This window comes from Antedon bifida, chromosome 4 (assembly GCF_963402885.1).
Source record: "Antedon bifida chromosome 4, ecAntBifi1.1, whole genome shotgun sequence".
Taxonomy (NCBI): Eukaryota; Metazoa; Echinodermata; class Crinoidea; order Comatulida; family Antedonidae; genus Antedon; species Antedon bifida.
The window spans coordinates 5,390,475-5,408,243 of NC_136229.1; the positions used below are offsets into that span (position 1 = coordinate 5,390,475).

At 37.2% G+C, this 17,769-nt stretch overlaps 5 protein-coding genes across 6 annotated transcripts in view; 3 read left to right on the forward strand and 2 right to left on the reverse strand.

Moving 5' to 3' along the window:
• LOC144841618 (uncharacterized) overlaps positions 1 to 17,769 on the forward strand; it is a 136,042-nt gene that overhangs the window by 106,648 nt on the left and 11,625 nt on the right. The window lies entirely within an intron of this gene.
• LOC144841479 (histone H2A-like) lies at positions 725 to 1,359 on the reverse strand. Its single transcript, XM_078697815.1, has one exon. It carries the CDS (start codon positions 1,254 to 1,256, stop codon positions 882 to 884), a length of 375 nt encoding a protein of 124 aa, XP_078553941.1. The 5' UTR covers positions 1,257 to 1,359; the 3' UTR covers positions 725 to 881.
• Positions 1,546 to 2,190, forward strand: LOC144841480 (late histone H2B.L4-like). Its single transcript, XM_078697817.1, has one exon. It carries the CDS (start codon positions 1,639 to 1,641, stop codon positions 2,011 to 2,013), a length of 375 nt encoding a protein of 124 aa, XP_078553943.1. The 5' UTR covers positions 1,546 to 1,638; the 3' UTR covers positions 2,014 to 2,190.
• LOC144839592 (late histone H2B.2.2-like) lies at positions 4,354 to 4,936 on the forward strand. The gene has a single exon (XM_078695022.1). The coding sequence runs from the start codon at positions 4,444 to 4,446 to the stop codon at positions 4,819 to 4,821; it is 378 nt and encodes a 125-aa protein (XP_078551148.1). The 5' UTR covers positions 4,354 to 4,443; the 3' UTR covers positions 4,822 to 4,936.
• Positions 5,560 to 8,308, reverse strand: LOC144841610 (uncharacterized). 2 transcript variants are annotated; one of them, XM_078698054.1, is made up of 5 exons: positions 8,205 to 8,308; positions 7,635 to 7,961; positions 7,300 to 7,470; positions 6,604 to 6,733; positions 5,560 to 6,477 (listed from the first exon to the last, which is right to left on the reverse strand). In XM_078698054.1, the coding sequence occupies exons 2-5, from the start codon at positions 7,861 to 7,863 to the stop codon at positions 5,676 to 5,678; spliced, it is 1,332 nt and encodes a 443-aa protein (XP_078554180.1). In that variant the 5' UTR covers positions 7,864 to 7,961; positions 8,205 to 8,308; the 3' UTR covers positions 5,560 to 5,675. The 2 variants fall into 2 exon arrangements, with proteins under 2 accessions (XP_078554180.1, XP_078554179.1); XM_078698053.1 differs by having other exon boundaries at positions 7,300 to 7,473.

Sequence of the window (17,769 nt, forward strand, 5' to 3'; positions counted from 1 at the left end):
GGCTGTCATTTTAAATTGGTCTATAACTTTGTAACCGCTTGTCGTAGAGTATCGATTTTGGTGTCAAATAGTTCACAATATATACATTCCTATTTGCTCCCACAGAAAATTTTGTCAAAAAATGGCCGCTACTACAGTTTCTGGCAGTTTGACCTTTGACCTGGTCTTATCATATCTCGTTAATCTTTCCACTTTACGCAAAAAGACAAAATAAATTCAACCAAAAACGCGTTTAGGTTAAAATTATAGTTTCGTCAGGTAAATAATTTAGTTGGTCAAAGTTATTATGCGACATTAAAATGGCATGTTCAACAAAAACATTTTGAAAAAGTTTTTTTTTCAGTGGGGACAATATCAGTGTAGTAGTTTTTGGTCACATAAGACAAATTTCAAAATAAATTTACCCGAAAAGTGGAATATTTGTTCTACACGCGAGTGGATAACTTGATTAAAACTATACAACATTTGCCCGCATATGGAGGGAATCCACACATATTTACAAACGCATTAATATTAGGAAATAGGCCTAAAGCCTTGTATACACTATCAAACTTTATGTGACAAAAACATGTGATGTGCCCATATATGGACATGATGACATATTTGTGTATATCACTACCATATTTGGGCACATCACACTTTTTTGTCAAACTAGTTTTGATAGTGTAGACAGAGCTTTACGGCAATAGCGGATCAGAGAAACATTAAGGAAAACGGCACACAATTTAATATAGGTAAAATAATTATTTTATTACCAGAATCGAACATAAATAAAACAGCAAAACTAAGTTTCTTAATTGTCCTCATCAATATAGTTATAATAATGTCCAGTTTATAAAGTTCAGTCCCGTATTTTCTTTCAAGAACAGTTTATGCATTTATTATGACTTGGATTGAGCTTTCTTCGGTAGAAGTATTGATTGAATGTTCGGCAACACACCACCTTGAGCAATCGTCACCGATCCGAGTAATCTGTTCAATTCTTCATCGTTGCGAATGGCAAGTTGCAAGTGACGTGGTATAATCCTAGTCTTCTTGTTGTCCCGGGCAGCATTACCGGCAAGTTCTAAAATTTCAGCAGTCAGGTATTCTAATACGGCAGCCATGTAGACCGGAGCACCGGCACCTATACGCTGGGCGTAATTTCCCTTTCTCAGAAATCTATGTACTCTGCCGACGGGAAATTGCAAACCTGCTCGGCTAGATCTACTCTTAGCCTTTCCTTTAACCTTAGCTCCTTTACCACGTCCAGACATATTGCACGTTAAACGGGATAATTTGATTAAATTAAAATTATACAAGACGTACGGTACCCCTCAACTTAAGGTTACAACAGGTTTGGTCGATTCTCTCGGTGTTGTTGCATTTTATATGGCGAACCGAATTCACATACCGTAAAGCTGTATGCAAATTAGTATCCTCATCGGTCCATCATTGTTCTTACGTCTTACTTGTATTAGCCAATCAGATTACCGTTTCGCTGGATGCCTCAGGTGATATGCAAATTACATTGGGAGCAAGGATATAAATAGTAATAATAGTTTGTTAAATACAGTAACCGCAACTAATCCGTTCCAAACACTTCTCATAGATTTAGGCCTATTGCTTGAAGTGAAAAACAAAACCGAAGTTATCAATATGGCTCCAAAACCAACATCTGGTAAAGCCGGGAAGAAAGCTGGCACTAAAATGGCTGTCGCCAGTAGTTCAAGCAGGAAAAACAAACGTAGACGAAAGGAGAGCTACAATATCTACATCTACAAGGTGTTGAAGCAAGTACACCCCGACACTGGTATTTCAAGCCGAGCTATGGGAATCATGAACAGTTTCGTGAACGATATATTTGAACGTATTGCAAATGAAGCATCCAGATTGGCCCAGTACAACAAGAAATCTACCATAAGTAGCAGAGAGGTGCAGACGGCAGTGAGACTACTTTTGCCGGGAGAACTTGCTAAGCATGCGGTCAGTGAAGGAACGAAGGCTGTCACAAAATACACAAGCTGCAACTAAACAATATAGAACTAGAAACATTACAGCAGTACTAAGAAATTGTAGCAGTACTAAATGAAAAACCTCTACAAAATCGAACTTTATTATATATTTACTCATTAAGGTTGTGTATACAGCCAATTTTTGTATATTTTATTTGTGTTATTTGATTAGAATAAAACCTGTTTTATAAAAGTACTTTTTGTGTTATGCATTTTCTTTATATTAAACAATTACAGCAATGGCTGCGCATGTCCACTAACATTATTAACCAATTGGCATTCTGCCAACTTTACTAATTGTATACCAGCTGGATAGTCGGAGACGCGACTTCGGACCAATAAGATTAGCTCGATCGTTATTATAAAAACCGCCATCGAGCAACTCTAGGGAACTTATTTACATTTCTGGAATTAAACAAAACAAAGTGAGTAATATAGGCTTAAGAATAAGCAATATAATAAAGTAGAGATACAATATTATTTCATTTACGTGGATGATAATATTTAATAAACGATAAATATGCCTAAATTGTCAGTTTATTTCTGGAGAACTCCTAGGCTATTCGCTGGCCCCTGTTTTTGCATTTCGACCTATCATGTTAGTTTTAACTGGGCCAGGTGGTCTGGACCTAGCATGTATGCTCAAGTAGGCCTACCACAGCAAATCTAAAGAAATAAACCGACAATTTAGGTATATGTATCATAATCTATTAAATATTATCGTATAGAAAAGACCATCAGCTCGCTACCACTATTATACACACTGTTGTCGGGTTTCAGCGCGTGTCTCAAAAAACGAAATTATGGCGAGGCTAGGCCTACGCTAAACAGTAATCGCTATGTTGTTCGTCACGCTTTGTTTGTATTCGCTTTTTAAGTATGTACTAGCTAGGCCTTTTAAAGACGCCTAAATATGCAGTCCTACATCCCATGTAAAATTGAAAACATATTGCTTTGTAGATGGCCAGAAGAAATGCTTTCTCATAATATAAATATTGTAGGCAATATATTTAATTTCGATAGAAATAATGAACAATTTGAAGTTTATGCACTTTATGATTCGTAGGACCATGAGCACACTCATTCATTTGGTCCATGATTTAACGTCACATCAAGGTATGGTGAGGTCAATACAAACTAACCCAAAATAACGAATTGAAAACGGATAAAGTTAAAACAATTAAGTAAGTAGGCCTACATATCTAAACTGTCAGGTTGAAATTTACAAAATGGCAAATTCCAAACACCAAGAAAACTAATACTTTACCGGTACGTAGGCCTATTACTAGGGATAGCAAAAGAGAAATAATATTAATGAACGGTTTTTTAGGTTTGAACATTTTTCTTAAATTGCAGAAATTCGGCGTAATTTTTGGTAAATGTGAAATTACGACTCGAAAGAAGTTTAATAATTTCAATACTAAATGTTTAATGACAAAATAAAGATTGACGTTTCGGTACCATCATAAAACCATTGTAAAACAAAATAAAATGATGGTATCAAAGTTTTCAACAATTTGCTTTTTTATTTATTTACTATTACTCTCTTTGTAAATCCAAGAATATTATGAGTTAATAAAATTAGATATAATTATGAATAGGACAAGTTATGGGATGTGCTAACATTACTATTACAAATTGGTTCTAATATTCATTTTTTTCGAATCATAATTTCGCATTCTACTTTACGAGAAGTTGAATTTCACTGTTGTGACGTACGCAAATGTGAAAACGGTGTTGAATATTACGTCTACGGATCGTGCTGCTTACGTCATCGGTTCCCACACGCGCTCACGCACGGAACTTGTTTATTTATATGTACTTCCGTGGCATCCTAGTATGAACCGTGACCCCCAATAATAATCATCATGAAACTCATTCAGGATTACTGTATTTGTAGGCCAATAATTTATAAATCATTTATGATAAGTTTTGATTACCATTTGTCAATGCAATCACAATACGAATCTACATACAACTTTTATGTACAGTGTTTTTTATTATCTACATACAACTTTGTACAGTGTTTTTTATAATCTACATACAACTTGGTACAGTGTTTTTTATAATCTACATACAACTTGGTACAGTGATTTTTATATTCTACATACAACTTTGTACAGTGTTTTTTATGATAATCAAAATATACTACGTAAAACCGTATACTTCGACACAATGCCTGACATCCACAGCGTGGACAATTAATTTTGTTTACTTAAACGGCCTTTGTGTGAAATAACATACCTCTATTGTTTTACGCTTTCAAGAGGAAACACCTGGCTATACATTTCGACCAATCAGGGCTAAGAAAAATAATTTGCACCTTTATGCAAATGACCTTTACTATAAATACAATGATTTGACGTCTCCTCAGTCAAATCCAACACTGAACTCGAACTGAACACTTCTCTCTTGTATTTGCTGTGAGTTATAATCTGAATCTACCAAAATGCCGAAAAAGAGTAACATTGGAAAAGCTGCTAATAAATCTGGTTCTAAGATGGCGGTTTCTTCGAATCCAAGCAGGAAAAACAAACGTAAACGAAAGGAGAGCTACAATATCTACATCTACAAGGTGTTGAAGCAAGTCCACCCAGACACTGGTATTTCAAGCCGAGCTATGGGAATCATGAACAGTTTCGTGAACGATATATTTGAACGAATTGCAAATGAAGCATCAAGATTGGCTCAGTACAACAAGAAATCTACCATAAGTAGCCGAGAGGTGCAGACGGCAGTGAGACTACTTTTGCCGGGAGAACTTGCTAAGCATGCGGTCAGTGAAGGAACGAAGGCGGTCACAAAATACACAAGCAGCAGCAACTGATCCAGGGACTTGAAAATGAGCTGCCGAACATTTTGGAATTGAATAATTTGAACTGCAATAGTGACTTGTATTTTATGTGTGTTGTGTGTTAATAAATGTTTTTATACTACCTAAATTTGAATTGGCTTTTCACTTTTGTTCGGATTATTGTATCTATTTTATTGTCCCCTGGAATAAATAATTCTTAAAAACATTTATATGTCGCATTCACCAATGCAAAATAACCCGATTACATTAATCTTCATTTTTTTCTTTTTAATTTAAACGAGCAGATGACGTCCATTAATTGCGTTTGACGGCCACGACACAAAATTATAATTCAACATTTAATTACCGAGTACTTTGTTTAAAATTCTGTATAGTTTCGAGCGGTATCACGTCTATTAATAATCGACGTGTTACCGCTCGGGTAAAACATTGAAACTAATATATTAATTATATATGTTAGTTATACAAAAGCAACAATCGACGGATTATTTATTTATATTTAGGAGTTAGGCCTGATAGCTGCAGACGCGATAGTGCTTAATGTCGCTAGACGTGATAAGCGATATAAAAAATGATTATAAAGCAATATAGCAGCAGCCCATGTATGTGGGAGTTCCATCTAATCATCTCATTCTGCCATCGATATTATTTCAAAATCTATCCAAGGAGCTGCAGGTTTTTAATTCTTTACAGTATGTAACAACTGAAACAAATAATCAAATATTACCAATTAATAAATTGAAACTGTGGTACAAACACAAAATGTATTCTTTATTAATCTAGTGTTTGGCAATGCATCATAGCATATCCATCTTATCCACTTGCTTTATACAAAAAGACTGACCAACGATAAACACCACTTTTGTTTAATTTGTACTGGATGTCTGAACATGCACCATAAAGTTTTCTGTTGTAGTCCAATTTGTATTCATGTGGTACTGACTATTATATGTCTGCTGTGCATTATTAACTGGAAGAGGTTCACTCCTAACACCATCAACCATTAGCGGTACACCACTCCCTGATGGTAAATTTATTTGTGGCACAGTACTAAAGAAGGTAGTGTCCCGAAGTGAAATAAATTCCTGATTTGTAGAGTTGTCCTCAGTCCTAGATGAATTTTCTGGTGTATCGTTTTCCATTTTCATTCGTTTTGATTTGTTGGCCATAACATAAAAGTTTGAAAGAGAATCGCTGTCCTTCAAATTCCCTCTGTGAAGTTTCATCCCACGACTGCGGCATTTCTGCATAATCTTTTTAACGCTGTCCCAGTCCTGCACTGCCTGCTGAGCTTCTGATAATTGTTCATCACTACAATTCAAAACATCTTCACAAATCTCATCATATATATCTTTTAAATTTCTACTAAAGTTTTTAGGGTCGCGGGAATCGTTCCGGCAACGATGCATAAACTCGTGCTTATGTACATTAGGTGGCGGGTGGTTGTGATTTTTATTTGCCAACACTGCACATCCAAGCTCACGAAGAATCCGAGCACGAGAAGGACAGTTACCTTGCCGTTGTCGATTGCATCGCAAATATAAAACGTCCTTTCTATCACTTTGCCGATCGCTAACATAGAAGTAATCATTAATAAGGTATCCTGTGCCACGTATTAGGCGTACCTCTTGATAGTTTAATCTTTCTTCTTCATTGGTCTCATCAAGTCTAAAATTGAAATATAAAATACTATGAACTCTACCACAATGACATAGAAGTCTCAGTCAACAAAACACAAAATCTACAGATTGTTACAGAATCAAAGAAAGTTTTAAAGAATGGAAAGCAACTTACATCTTTTTTACTTTGATGTAGAGAATTACATTGGAAATAATTGACTTGAACAAATGCCCAATAGAGTCATCAAGGTTGTCTGTAATAGTACTGAAAGTAAGCGGCTTCAACGACCCAATCTGAAGACGTCCTGTAAATATTTGTAATACATTGGTTAACTGATTCCTGGTATGTTTGCAGTACACCACGTAATAGGCCTACTATAGTTCTGAAAAGAATTGTTGAGTTTCTTGATGTTTTGATTAATATTATACTTTGATCGTCCTCAACTCAACAGTTCTTTTCAGAACAATATGTACTGTACATGGTGTACCACAGCTTGATATCAGAATTTAATTTCCCCATGCAAAATATAGCCAATTCTTGGTATGTATAATTTTGTCCAGTACCATAGGCCAATACAGTGTCATGTTTTACATGCACCACCTTTATACACCTAACCTTGATCCACATATGATACAGTACATAGTGACAATGTATTACAGAATTTACATGTAATGATGAAACTGGAACATTTGTCATGTCATGTGGAGATACAGCACAGATAACGGGATGCTTGTATTTTATCTACCCAACCCACTCCTTTCTGGCAGCTGTTCTTAAAAACTCTTTCCCTTTCATAACTTCTTGGTCTTCATGCCACTCTAGCAGAAATTCCAAATGCCATTGTCACTGCATATCTTATCTCATCCATACCTTCAAATGTATATAATTTATCCAGATTGCGGAATCCAACTTTATTGAGCACTGTGTGTGTTAGGTTCCGTAAGGATAGGTCGTGTGCCAGGAACAAAAAGTGTTGCTTGCGTTCTGGTTCAAATGTTGAAATATATTCGACGACAACATGAAGTGGTAACATAGTTTCATCTACTAAAGATATTGAAAAAGAAACTATTAAATTGCTTAGCTTATAAACCTTATCCCCTTTTTAAAGATTATCGGTCCCTATATTGTTTAATGCAATGTTAAAACGTAGTGGATAACTCCTAAGGCAAGAATTATGTTTTTAAAATCCTCATATTTAATTTTACCTTTAGTCGGAAATACAAGAGGTTGCCAATCTTGCTTTTCAATAGTGCTATTATTTTTCACACCATTTTCTTCATCTTTCTGTTCTTCATGGTTATCAGTCATATCATTCTGAATCTCTTCTTGATTTTGATTGATTTTCTCTCTCTTCTTATTAGTTTTTCTCCTTCTTTTTGAGGTTGCAAGAGGACATTGAGACGTGCCATTCTCTTTTGGTTCTGGTTCTGCCATTTATCTATTTCTAAACTGCCTTTCGTCCTACTGTACTGTAGGCCTATTTCTTATTACTACCCGTCGTTGTCAAATCAATCAATCAAGGTTGAAAGAGTCTGAAAAAATAAGAAATACTGTAAAATAATTATTATTAATTAATCTCCTGCTTGCCTGAAATTAATCGAGTACACATGTACTTTACCACCATGATGGATAGGCTAGGCCTAGCCTACTGCTGGGCCTAGAATAGGAGGCGCGGGATAAATTCGTAGCACAGGCTAGAAATCAGAAAGTCTAGGCTAGCTATCTATAGGCTAGGCCTAGGCTAGCCTCCTTTTTTTTAGTAAGCTTTTGTTTACCGGCGTGAAGTTGGTTACTTATTCCTTATTCGATATTCAGTTTTTTTTGTGAAGTTGGATCCTTATTCGACATTCACATTCACATGTATGGGGCGCAATATGTGTAATATTTTAATTAAATGATTTTATACTTACGGCTTAGATTAACTATGGCTATGATTTATAGGGCTATAACTTCGTTATAAACGCCATGGACCGGGATGACGATACATGGGTTGGGGCTAGTAGGGTCCAGTCGTTTCAGAAAAATACCACTTGCCCCGGTCCATGCCGTCTAGCTGTCATTTTACGCCATTTTAAAACCTTACTACAATTTAACGTTTTTAAAAATAAAAAATGCAATATAACCGGATGATTTATAGGGCTATAATTACGTGATAAACGGCATGGACCGGGATGACGATACATGGATTGGGGCGAGTAGGATCTAGTCATTTCAGAAAAATACCACTTGCCCCGGTCCATGCCGTCTAGCTGCCATTTTACGCCATTTTAAAACGTTACCACAATTTAAGTTTTTTTTAATAAAAAATGCACTATAATCGTATGATTTATAGGGCTATAATTGCGTTATAAACGGCATGGACCGGGATGACGATACATGGGATGGGGCTAGTAGGGTCCTGTCGTTTCAGAAAAATACCACTTGCCCCGGTCCATGCCGTCTAGCTGCCATTTTACGCCATTTTAAAACGTTACTACAATTTAAGTTTTTTTTAAATGAAAAATGTAATATAACCGGATGATATATAGGGCTATAATTACGTTATAAACGGCATGGACCGGGATGACGATACATGGGTTGGGGCGAGTAGGGTCCGGTCATTTCAGAAAAATACCACTTGCCCCGGTCCATGCCGTCTAGCTATCATTTTACGCCATTTTAAAACGTTACAACAATTTAACGTTTTTTTTATAAAAAATGCAATATAACCGAATGATTTATAGGGCTATAATTACGTTATAAACGGCATGGACCGGGATGACGATACATGGGTTGGGGCTAGTAGGGTCCAGTCGTTTCAGAAAAATACCACTTGCCCCGGTCCATGCCGTCTAGCTGTCATTTTACGCCATTTTAAAACGTTACTACAATTTAACGTTTTTTAAAATAAAAAATGCAATATAACAGGATGATATATAGGGCTATAATTACGTTATAAACGGCATGGACCGGGATGACGATACATGGGTTGGGGCGAGTAGGGTCCAGTCATTTCAGAAAAATACCACTTGCCCCGGTCCATGCCGTCTAGCTGTCATTTGACGCCATTTTAAAACGTTACCGGTACTACAATTTAATTCTTTTAAATAAAAAATGCAATATAACCGGATGAAATATAGGGCTATAATTACGTTATAAACGGCATGGACCGGCATGACAATACATGGGTTGGGGCGAGTAGGGTCCAGTCATTTCAGAAAAATACCTCTTACCCCGGTCCATGCCGTCTAGCTGTCATTTTACGCCATTTAAAAACGTTACTACAATTTAAGGTTTTCATAAAAAATGCAATATAACCGAATGATTTATAGGGCTATAATTACGTTATAAACGGCATGGACCGGGATGACGATACATGGGTTGGGGCGAGTAGGGTCCAGTCAATTCAGAAAAATACCACTTGCCCCAGTCCATGCCGTCTAGCTATCATTTTACGCCATTTTAAAACGTTACTACAATTTAACGTTTTTTTTTAATAAAAAATGCAATATAACCGAATGATTTATAGGGCTATAATTACGTTATAAACGGCATGGACCGGGATGACGATACATGGGTTGGGGCTAGTAGGGTCCAGTCGTTTCAGAAAAATACCACTTGCCCCGGTCCATGCCGTCTAGCTGCCATTTTACGCCATTTTAAAACGTTACCACATTTTAGGTTTTTTTTAATAAAAAATGTAATATAACCGTATGATTTATAGGGCTATAATTACGTTATAAACGGCATGGACCGGGATGACGATACATGGGTTGGGGCTAGTAGGGTCCTGTCGTTTCAGAAAAATACCACTTGCCCCGGTCCATGCTGTCTAGCTGCCATTTTACGCCATTTTAAAACGTTACTACAATTTAAGTTTTTTTAAAATGAAAAATGCAATATAACCGGATGAAATATAGGGCTATAATTACGTTATAAACGGCATGGACCGGGATGACGATACATGGGTTGGGGCGAATAGGGTCCAGTCATTTCAGAAAAATACCTCTTCCCCCGGTCCATGCCGTCTAGCTGTCATTTTACGCCATTTTAAAACGTTACTACAATTTAACGTTTTCATAAAAAATGCAATGTAAACGTCAGATTTATAGGGCTATAATTACGTTATAAACGGCATGGACCGGGATGACGATACATGGGTTGGGGCAAGTAGGGTCCAGTCAATTCAGAAAAATACCACTTGACCCAGTCCATGCCGTCTAGCTATCATTTTACGCCATTTTAAAACGTTACTACAATTTAACGGTTTTTTTTATAAAAAATGCAATATAACCGAATGATTTTTAGGGCTTTATTACGTTATAAACGGCATGGACCGGGATGACGATACATGGGTTGGGGCTAGTAGGGTCCAGTCGTTTCAGAAAAATACCACTTGCCCCGGTCCATGCCGTCTAGCTGCCATTTTACGCCATTTTAAAACGTTACCACAATTTAAGTTTTTTTTTATAAAAAATGCAATATAACCGTATGATTTATAGGGCTATAATTACGTTATAAACGGCATGGACCTGGATGACGATACATGGGTTGGGGCTAGTAGGGTCCTGTCGTTTCAGAAAAATACCACTTGCCCCGGTCCATGCCGTCTAGCTGCCATTTTACGCCATTTTAAAACGTTACTACAATTTAAGTTTTTTTAAAATGAAAAATGTAATATAACCGGATGATATATATGGCTATAATTACGTTATAAACGGCATGGACCGGGATGACGATACATCGGTTGGGGCAAGTAGGGTTCAGTCAATTCAGAAAAATACCACTTGCCCCGGTCCATGCCGTCTAGCTATCATTTTACGCCATTTTAAAACGTTACTACAATTTAACGTTTTTAAAAAAAAAAAATGCAATATAACCGAATGATTTATAGGGCTATAATTACGTTATAAACGGCATGGACCGGGATGACGATACATTGGTTGGGGTTAGTAGGGTCCAGTCGTTTCAGAAAAATACCACTTGCCCCGGTCCATGCCGTCTAGCTGTCATTTTACGCCATTTTAAAACATTACTACAATTTAACGATTTTTTAAATAAAAAATGCAATATAACAGGATGATATATAGGGCGATAATTACGTTATAAACGGCATGGACCGGGATGACGATACATGGGTTGGGGCGAGTAGGGTCCAGTCATTTCAGAAAAATACCACTTGCCCCGGTCCATGCCGTCTAGCTGTCATTTTACGCCATTTTAAAACGTTACCGGTACTACAATTTAATTTTTTAAAATGAAAAATGCAATATAACTGAATGATTTATAGGGCTATACTTACGTTATAAACGGCATGGACCGGGATGACGATACATGGGTTGGGGCTAGTAGGGTCCAGTAGTTTCAGAAAAATACCACTTGACCCGGTCCATGCCGTCTAGCTGCCATTTCACGCCATTTTAAAACCTTACTACAATTTAACGTTTTTATAAAAAATGGAAAATAACCGGATGATATATAAGGCTATAATTACGTTATAAACGGCATGGACCGGGATGACGATACATGGGTTGGGGCGAATAGGGTCCAGTCATTTCAGAAAAATACCTCTTACCCCGGTCCATGCCGTCTAGCTGTCATTTTACGCCATTTTAAAACGTTACTACAATTTAACGTTTTTAAAAATAAAAAATGCAATATAAATGCATGATTTATAGGGCTCTAATTACGTTATAAACGGCATGGACCGGGATGACGATACATGGGTTGGGGCGATTAGGGTCCAGTCATTACAGAAACATACCACTTGTCCCGGTCCATGCCGTCTAGCTGCCATTTTACGCCTTTATAAAAACGTTACTACAATTTAACGTTTTTTTTAAATAAAAAATGCAATATAACAGGATGATATATAGGGCTATAATTACGTTATAAACGGCATGGACCGGGATGACGATACATGGGTTGGGGCGAGTAGGGTCCAGTCATTTCAGAAAAATACCACTTGCCCTGGTCCATGCCGTCTAGCTGTCATTTTACGCCATTTTAAAACGTTACTACAATTTAACGTTTTTTTTAAATAAAAAATGCAATATAACCGGATGATATATAGGGCTATAATTACGTTATAAACGGCATGGACCGGGATGACGATACATGGGTTGGGGCTAGTAGGGTCCAATAGTTTCAGAAAAATACCACTTGACCCGGTCCATGCCGTCTAGCTGCCATTTCACGCCATTTTAAAACCTTACTACAATTTAACGTTTTTATAAAAAATGCAATATAACCGGATGATATATAGGGCTATAATTATGTTATAAACGGCATGGACCGGGATGACAATACATGGGTTGGGGCGAGTAGGGTCCAGTCATTACAGAAACATACCTCTTGCCCCGGTCCATGCCGTCTAGCTGCCATTTTACGCCATTTTAAAACGTTACTACAATTTACGTTTTTTTTAAATAAAAAATGTAATATAACCGGATGATATATAGGGCTATAATTACGTTATAAACGGCATGGACCGGGATGACGATACATGGGTTGGGGCGCGCGAGTAGGGTCCAGTCATTTCAGAAACATACTACTTGTCCCGGTCCATGCCGTCTAGCTGTCATTTTACGCCATTTTAAAACGTTACTACAATTTAATTTTTTTAAATAAAAAATGCAATATAACCGAATGATTTATAGGGCTATAATTACGTTATAAACGGCATGGACCGGGATGACGATACATGGGTTGGGGCGAGTAGTGTCCAGTCATTTCAGAAAAATACCACTTGCCCCGGTCCATGCCGTCTAGCTGTCATTTTACACCATTTTAAAACGTTACTACAATTTAAGTTTTTTTTATAAAAAATGCAATATAACCGAATGATTTATAGGGCTATAATTACGTTATAAACGGCATGGACCGGGATGACGATACATAGGTTGGGGCTAGTATGGTCCATTTGTTTCAAAAAAATACCACTTGCCCCGGTCCATGCCGTCTAGCTGTCATTTTACGCCATTTTAAAACGTTACTACAATTTAACGTTTTTAAAAATAAAAAATGCAATATAAACGCATGATATAATAGGGCTATAATTACGTTATAAACGGCATGGAGCGGGATGACGATACATGGGTTGGGGCTATTAGGGTTCAGTCGTTTCAGAAAAATACCACTTGCCCCGGTCCATGCCGTCTAGCTGTCATTTTACGCCATTTTAAAATGTTACTACAATTTAACGTTTTTTAAAATAAAAAATGCAATATAACAGGATGATATATAGGGCTATAATTACGTTATAAATGGCATGGACCGGGATGACGATACATGGGTTGGGGCTAGTATGGTCCATTTGTTTCAGAAAAATACCACTTGCCCCGGTCCATGCCGTCTAGCTGTCATTTTACGCCATTTTAAAACGTTACTACAATTTAACGTTTTTAAAAATAAAAAATGCAATATAAACGCATGATATAATAGGGCTATAATTACGTTATAAACGGCATGGACCGGGATGACGATACATGGGTTGGGGCTATTAGGGTTCAGTCGTTTCAGAAAAATACCACTTGCCCCGGTCCATGCCGTCTAGCTGTCATTTTACGCCATTTTAAAATGTTACTACAATTTAACGTTTTTTAAAATAAAAAATGCAATATAACAGGATGATATATAGGGCTATAATTACGTTATAAATAGCATGGACCGGGATGACGATACATGGGTTGGGGCGAGTAGGGTCCAGTCATTTCAAAAAAATACCACTTGCCCCGGTACGGTCCATGCCATCTAGCTGTCATTTTACGCCATTTTAAAACGTTACTACAATTTAAGTTTTTTTTTAAATAAAAAATGCAATATAACCGAATGATTTATAGGGCTATAATTACGTTATAAACGGCATGGACCGGGATGACGATACATGGGTTGGGGCTAGTAGGGTCCAGTCGTTTCAGAAAAATACCACTTGACCCGGTCCATGCCGTCTAGCGGCCAATTCACGCCATTTTAAAACGTTACTACAATTTAACTTTTTTATAAAAAATGCAATATAATCGGATGATATTTAGGGCTATAATTACGTTATAAACGGCATGGACCGGGATGACGATACATGGGTTGGGGCGAGTAGGGTCCAGTCATTTCAGAAAATACCTCTTGCCCCGGTCCATGCCGTCTAGCTGTCATTTTACGCCATTTTAAAACGTTACTACAATTTAACGTTTTTAAAAATAAAAAATGCAATATAAACGCATGATTTATAGGGCTATAATTACGTTATAAACGGCATGGACCGGGATTACGACAAATGGGTTGGGGCTAGTAGGGTCCAGTCGTTTCAGAAAAATACCACTTGCCTCGGTCCATGCCGTCTAGCTGCCATTTTACGACATTTTAAAACGTTATTACAATTTAACGTTTTTATAAAAAATACAATATAAACGGATGATATAGAGGGCTATAATTACGTTAAAAACGGCATAGACCGGAATGACGATACATGGGTTGGGGCGAGTAGGGTCAAGTCATTTTAGAAAAAGACCACTTGCCCCGGTCCATACCGTCTAGCTGCCATTTTACGTATAAATCATACGTTTACATTGCATTTTTTATTTTAAAAAAACGTTAAATTGTAGTAACGTTTTAAAATGGCGTAAAATGACAGCTAGACGGCATGGACTGGGGCAAGTGGTATTTTTCTGAAATGACTGGACCCTACTCGCCCCAACCCATGTATCGTCATCCCGGTCCATGCCGTTTATAACGTAATTATAGCCCTATATATCAACCGGTTATATTGCATTTTTTATTTTAAAAAACGTTAAATTGTAGTAACGTTTTAAAATGGCGTAAAATGGCAGCTAGACGGCATGGACCGGGGCAAGTGGTATTTTTCTGAAATGACTAGACCCTACTCGTCCCAACCCATGTATCGTCATCCCGGTCCATGCCGTTTATAACGTAATTATAGCCCTATATATCAACCGGTTATATTGCATTTTTTATTTTAAAAAACGTTAAATTGTAGTAACGTTTTAAAATGGCGTAAAATGACAGCTAGACGGCTTGGACCGGGGCAAATGGTATTTTTCTGAAATGACTGGACCCTACTCGCCCCAACCCATGTATCGTCATCCCGGTCCATGCCGTTTATAACGTAATTATAGCCCTATATATCATCCGGTTATATTACATTTTTTATAAAAAAAAAAATTAAATTGTAGTAACGTTTTAAAATGGCGTAAAATGGCAGCTAGACGGCATGGACCGGAGCAAGTGGTATTTTTCTGAAACGACAGGACCCTACTAGCCTCAACCCATGTATCGTCATCCCGGTCCATGCCGTTTATAACGTAATTATAGCCCTATAAAGCATACGGTTATATTACATTTTTTATTTAAAAAAAAATTAAATTGTAGTAACGTTTTAAAATGGCGTAAAATGGCAGCTAGACGGCATGGACCGGGGCAAGTGGTATGTTTCTGTAATGAATGGACCCTACTCGCCCTAACCCATGTATCGTTATCCCGGTCCATGCCTTTTATAACGTAATTATAGCCCTATATATCATCCGGTTATATTGCATTTTTTATAAAAACGTTAAATTGTAGTAACGTTTTAAAATGGCGTAAAATGGCAGCTAGACGGCATGGACCGGGACAAGTGGTATGTTTCTGTAATGACTGGATCCTACTCGCCCCAACCCATGTATCGTCATCCCGGTCCATGCCGTTTATAACGTAATTATAGCCCTATATATCATCCGGTTATATTGCATTTTTTATAAAAACGTTAAATTATAGTAACGTTTTAAAATGTCGTAAAATGGCAGCTAGACGGCATGGACCGGGGCAAGTGGTATTTTTCTGAAATGACTAGAAACTACTCGCCCCAACCTATGTATCGTCATCCCGGTCCATGCCGTTTATAACGTAATTATAGCCCTATAAATAATGCGGTTATATTACATTTTTTATTTAAAAAAAAATTAAATTGTAGTAACGTTTTAAAATGGCGTAAAATGGCAGCTAGACGGCATTGACCGGGGCTAGTGGTATGTTTCTGTAATGAATGGACCCTACTCGCCCTATCCCATGTATCGTTATCCCTGTCCATGCCGTTTATAACGTAATTATAGCCCTATATATCATCCGGTTATATTGCATTTTTTATAAAAACGTTAAATTGTAGTAACGTTTTAAAATGGCGTAAAATGGCAGCTAGACGGCATGGACCTGGTCAAGTGATATTTTTCTGAAATGACTGGACCCTACTCGCCCCAACCCATGTATCGTCATCCCGGTCCATGCCGTTTATAACGTAATTATAGCCCTATAAATAATGCTGTTATATTACATTTTTTATTTAAAAAAAAATTAAATTGTAGTAACGTTTTAAAATGGCGTAAAATGGCAGCTAGACGGCATTGACCGGGGCTAGTGGTATGTTTCTGTAATGAATGGACCCTACTCGCCCTATCCCATGTATCGTTATCCCTGTCCATGCCGTTTATAACGTAATTATAGCCCTATATATCATCCGGTTATATTACATTTTTTATTTAAAAAAAAATTAAATTGTAGTAACGTTTTAAAATGGCGTAAAATGGCAGCTAGACGGCATTGACCGGGGCTAGTGGTATGTTTCTGTAATGAATGGACCCTACTCGCCCTATCCCATGTATCGTTATCCCTGTCCATGCCGTTTATAACGTAATTATAGCCCTATATATCATCCGGTTATATTGCATTTTTTATAAAAACGTTAAATTGTAGTAACGTTTTAAAATGGCGTAAAATGGCAGCTAGACGGCATGGACCGGGACAAGTGGTATGTTTCTGTAATTACTGGACCCTACTCGCCCCAACCCATGTATCGTCATCCCGGTCCATGCCGTTTATAACGTAATTAGAGCCCTATAAATCATGCATTTATATTGCATTTTTTATTTTTAAAAACGTTAAATTGTAGTAACGTTTTAAAATGGCGTAAAATGACAGCTAGACGGCATGGATCGGGGCAAGAGATATTTTACTGAAATGACTGGACCCTATTCGCCCCAACCCATGTATCGTCATCTCGGTCCATGCCGTTTATAACGTAATTATAGCCTTATATATCATCCGGTTATATTGCATTTTTTATAAAAACGTTAAATTGTAGTAAAGTTTTAAAATGGCGTGAAATGGCAGCTAGACGGCATGGACCGGGTCAAGTGGTATTTTTCTGAAACTACTGGACCCTACTAGCCCCAACCCATGTATCGTCATCCCGGTCCATGCCGTTTATAACGTAAATATAGCCCTATAAATCATTCGGTTATATTGCATTTTTTATTTAAAAAAATTAAATTGTAGTACCGGTAACGTTTTAAAATGGCGTAAAATGACAGCTAG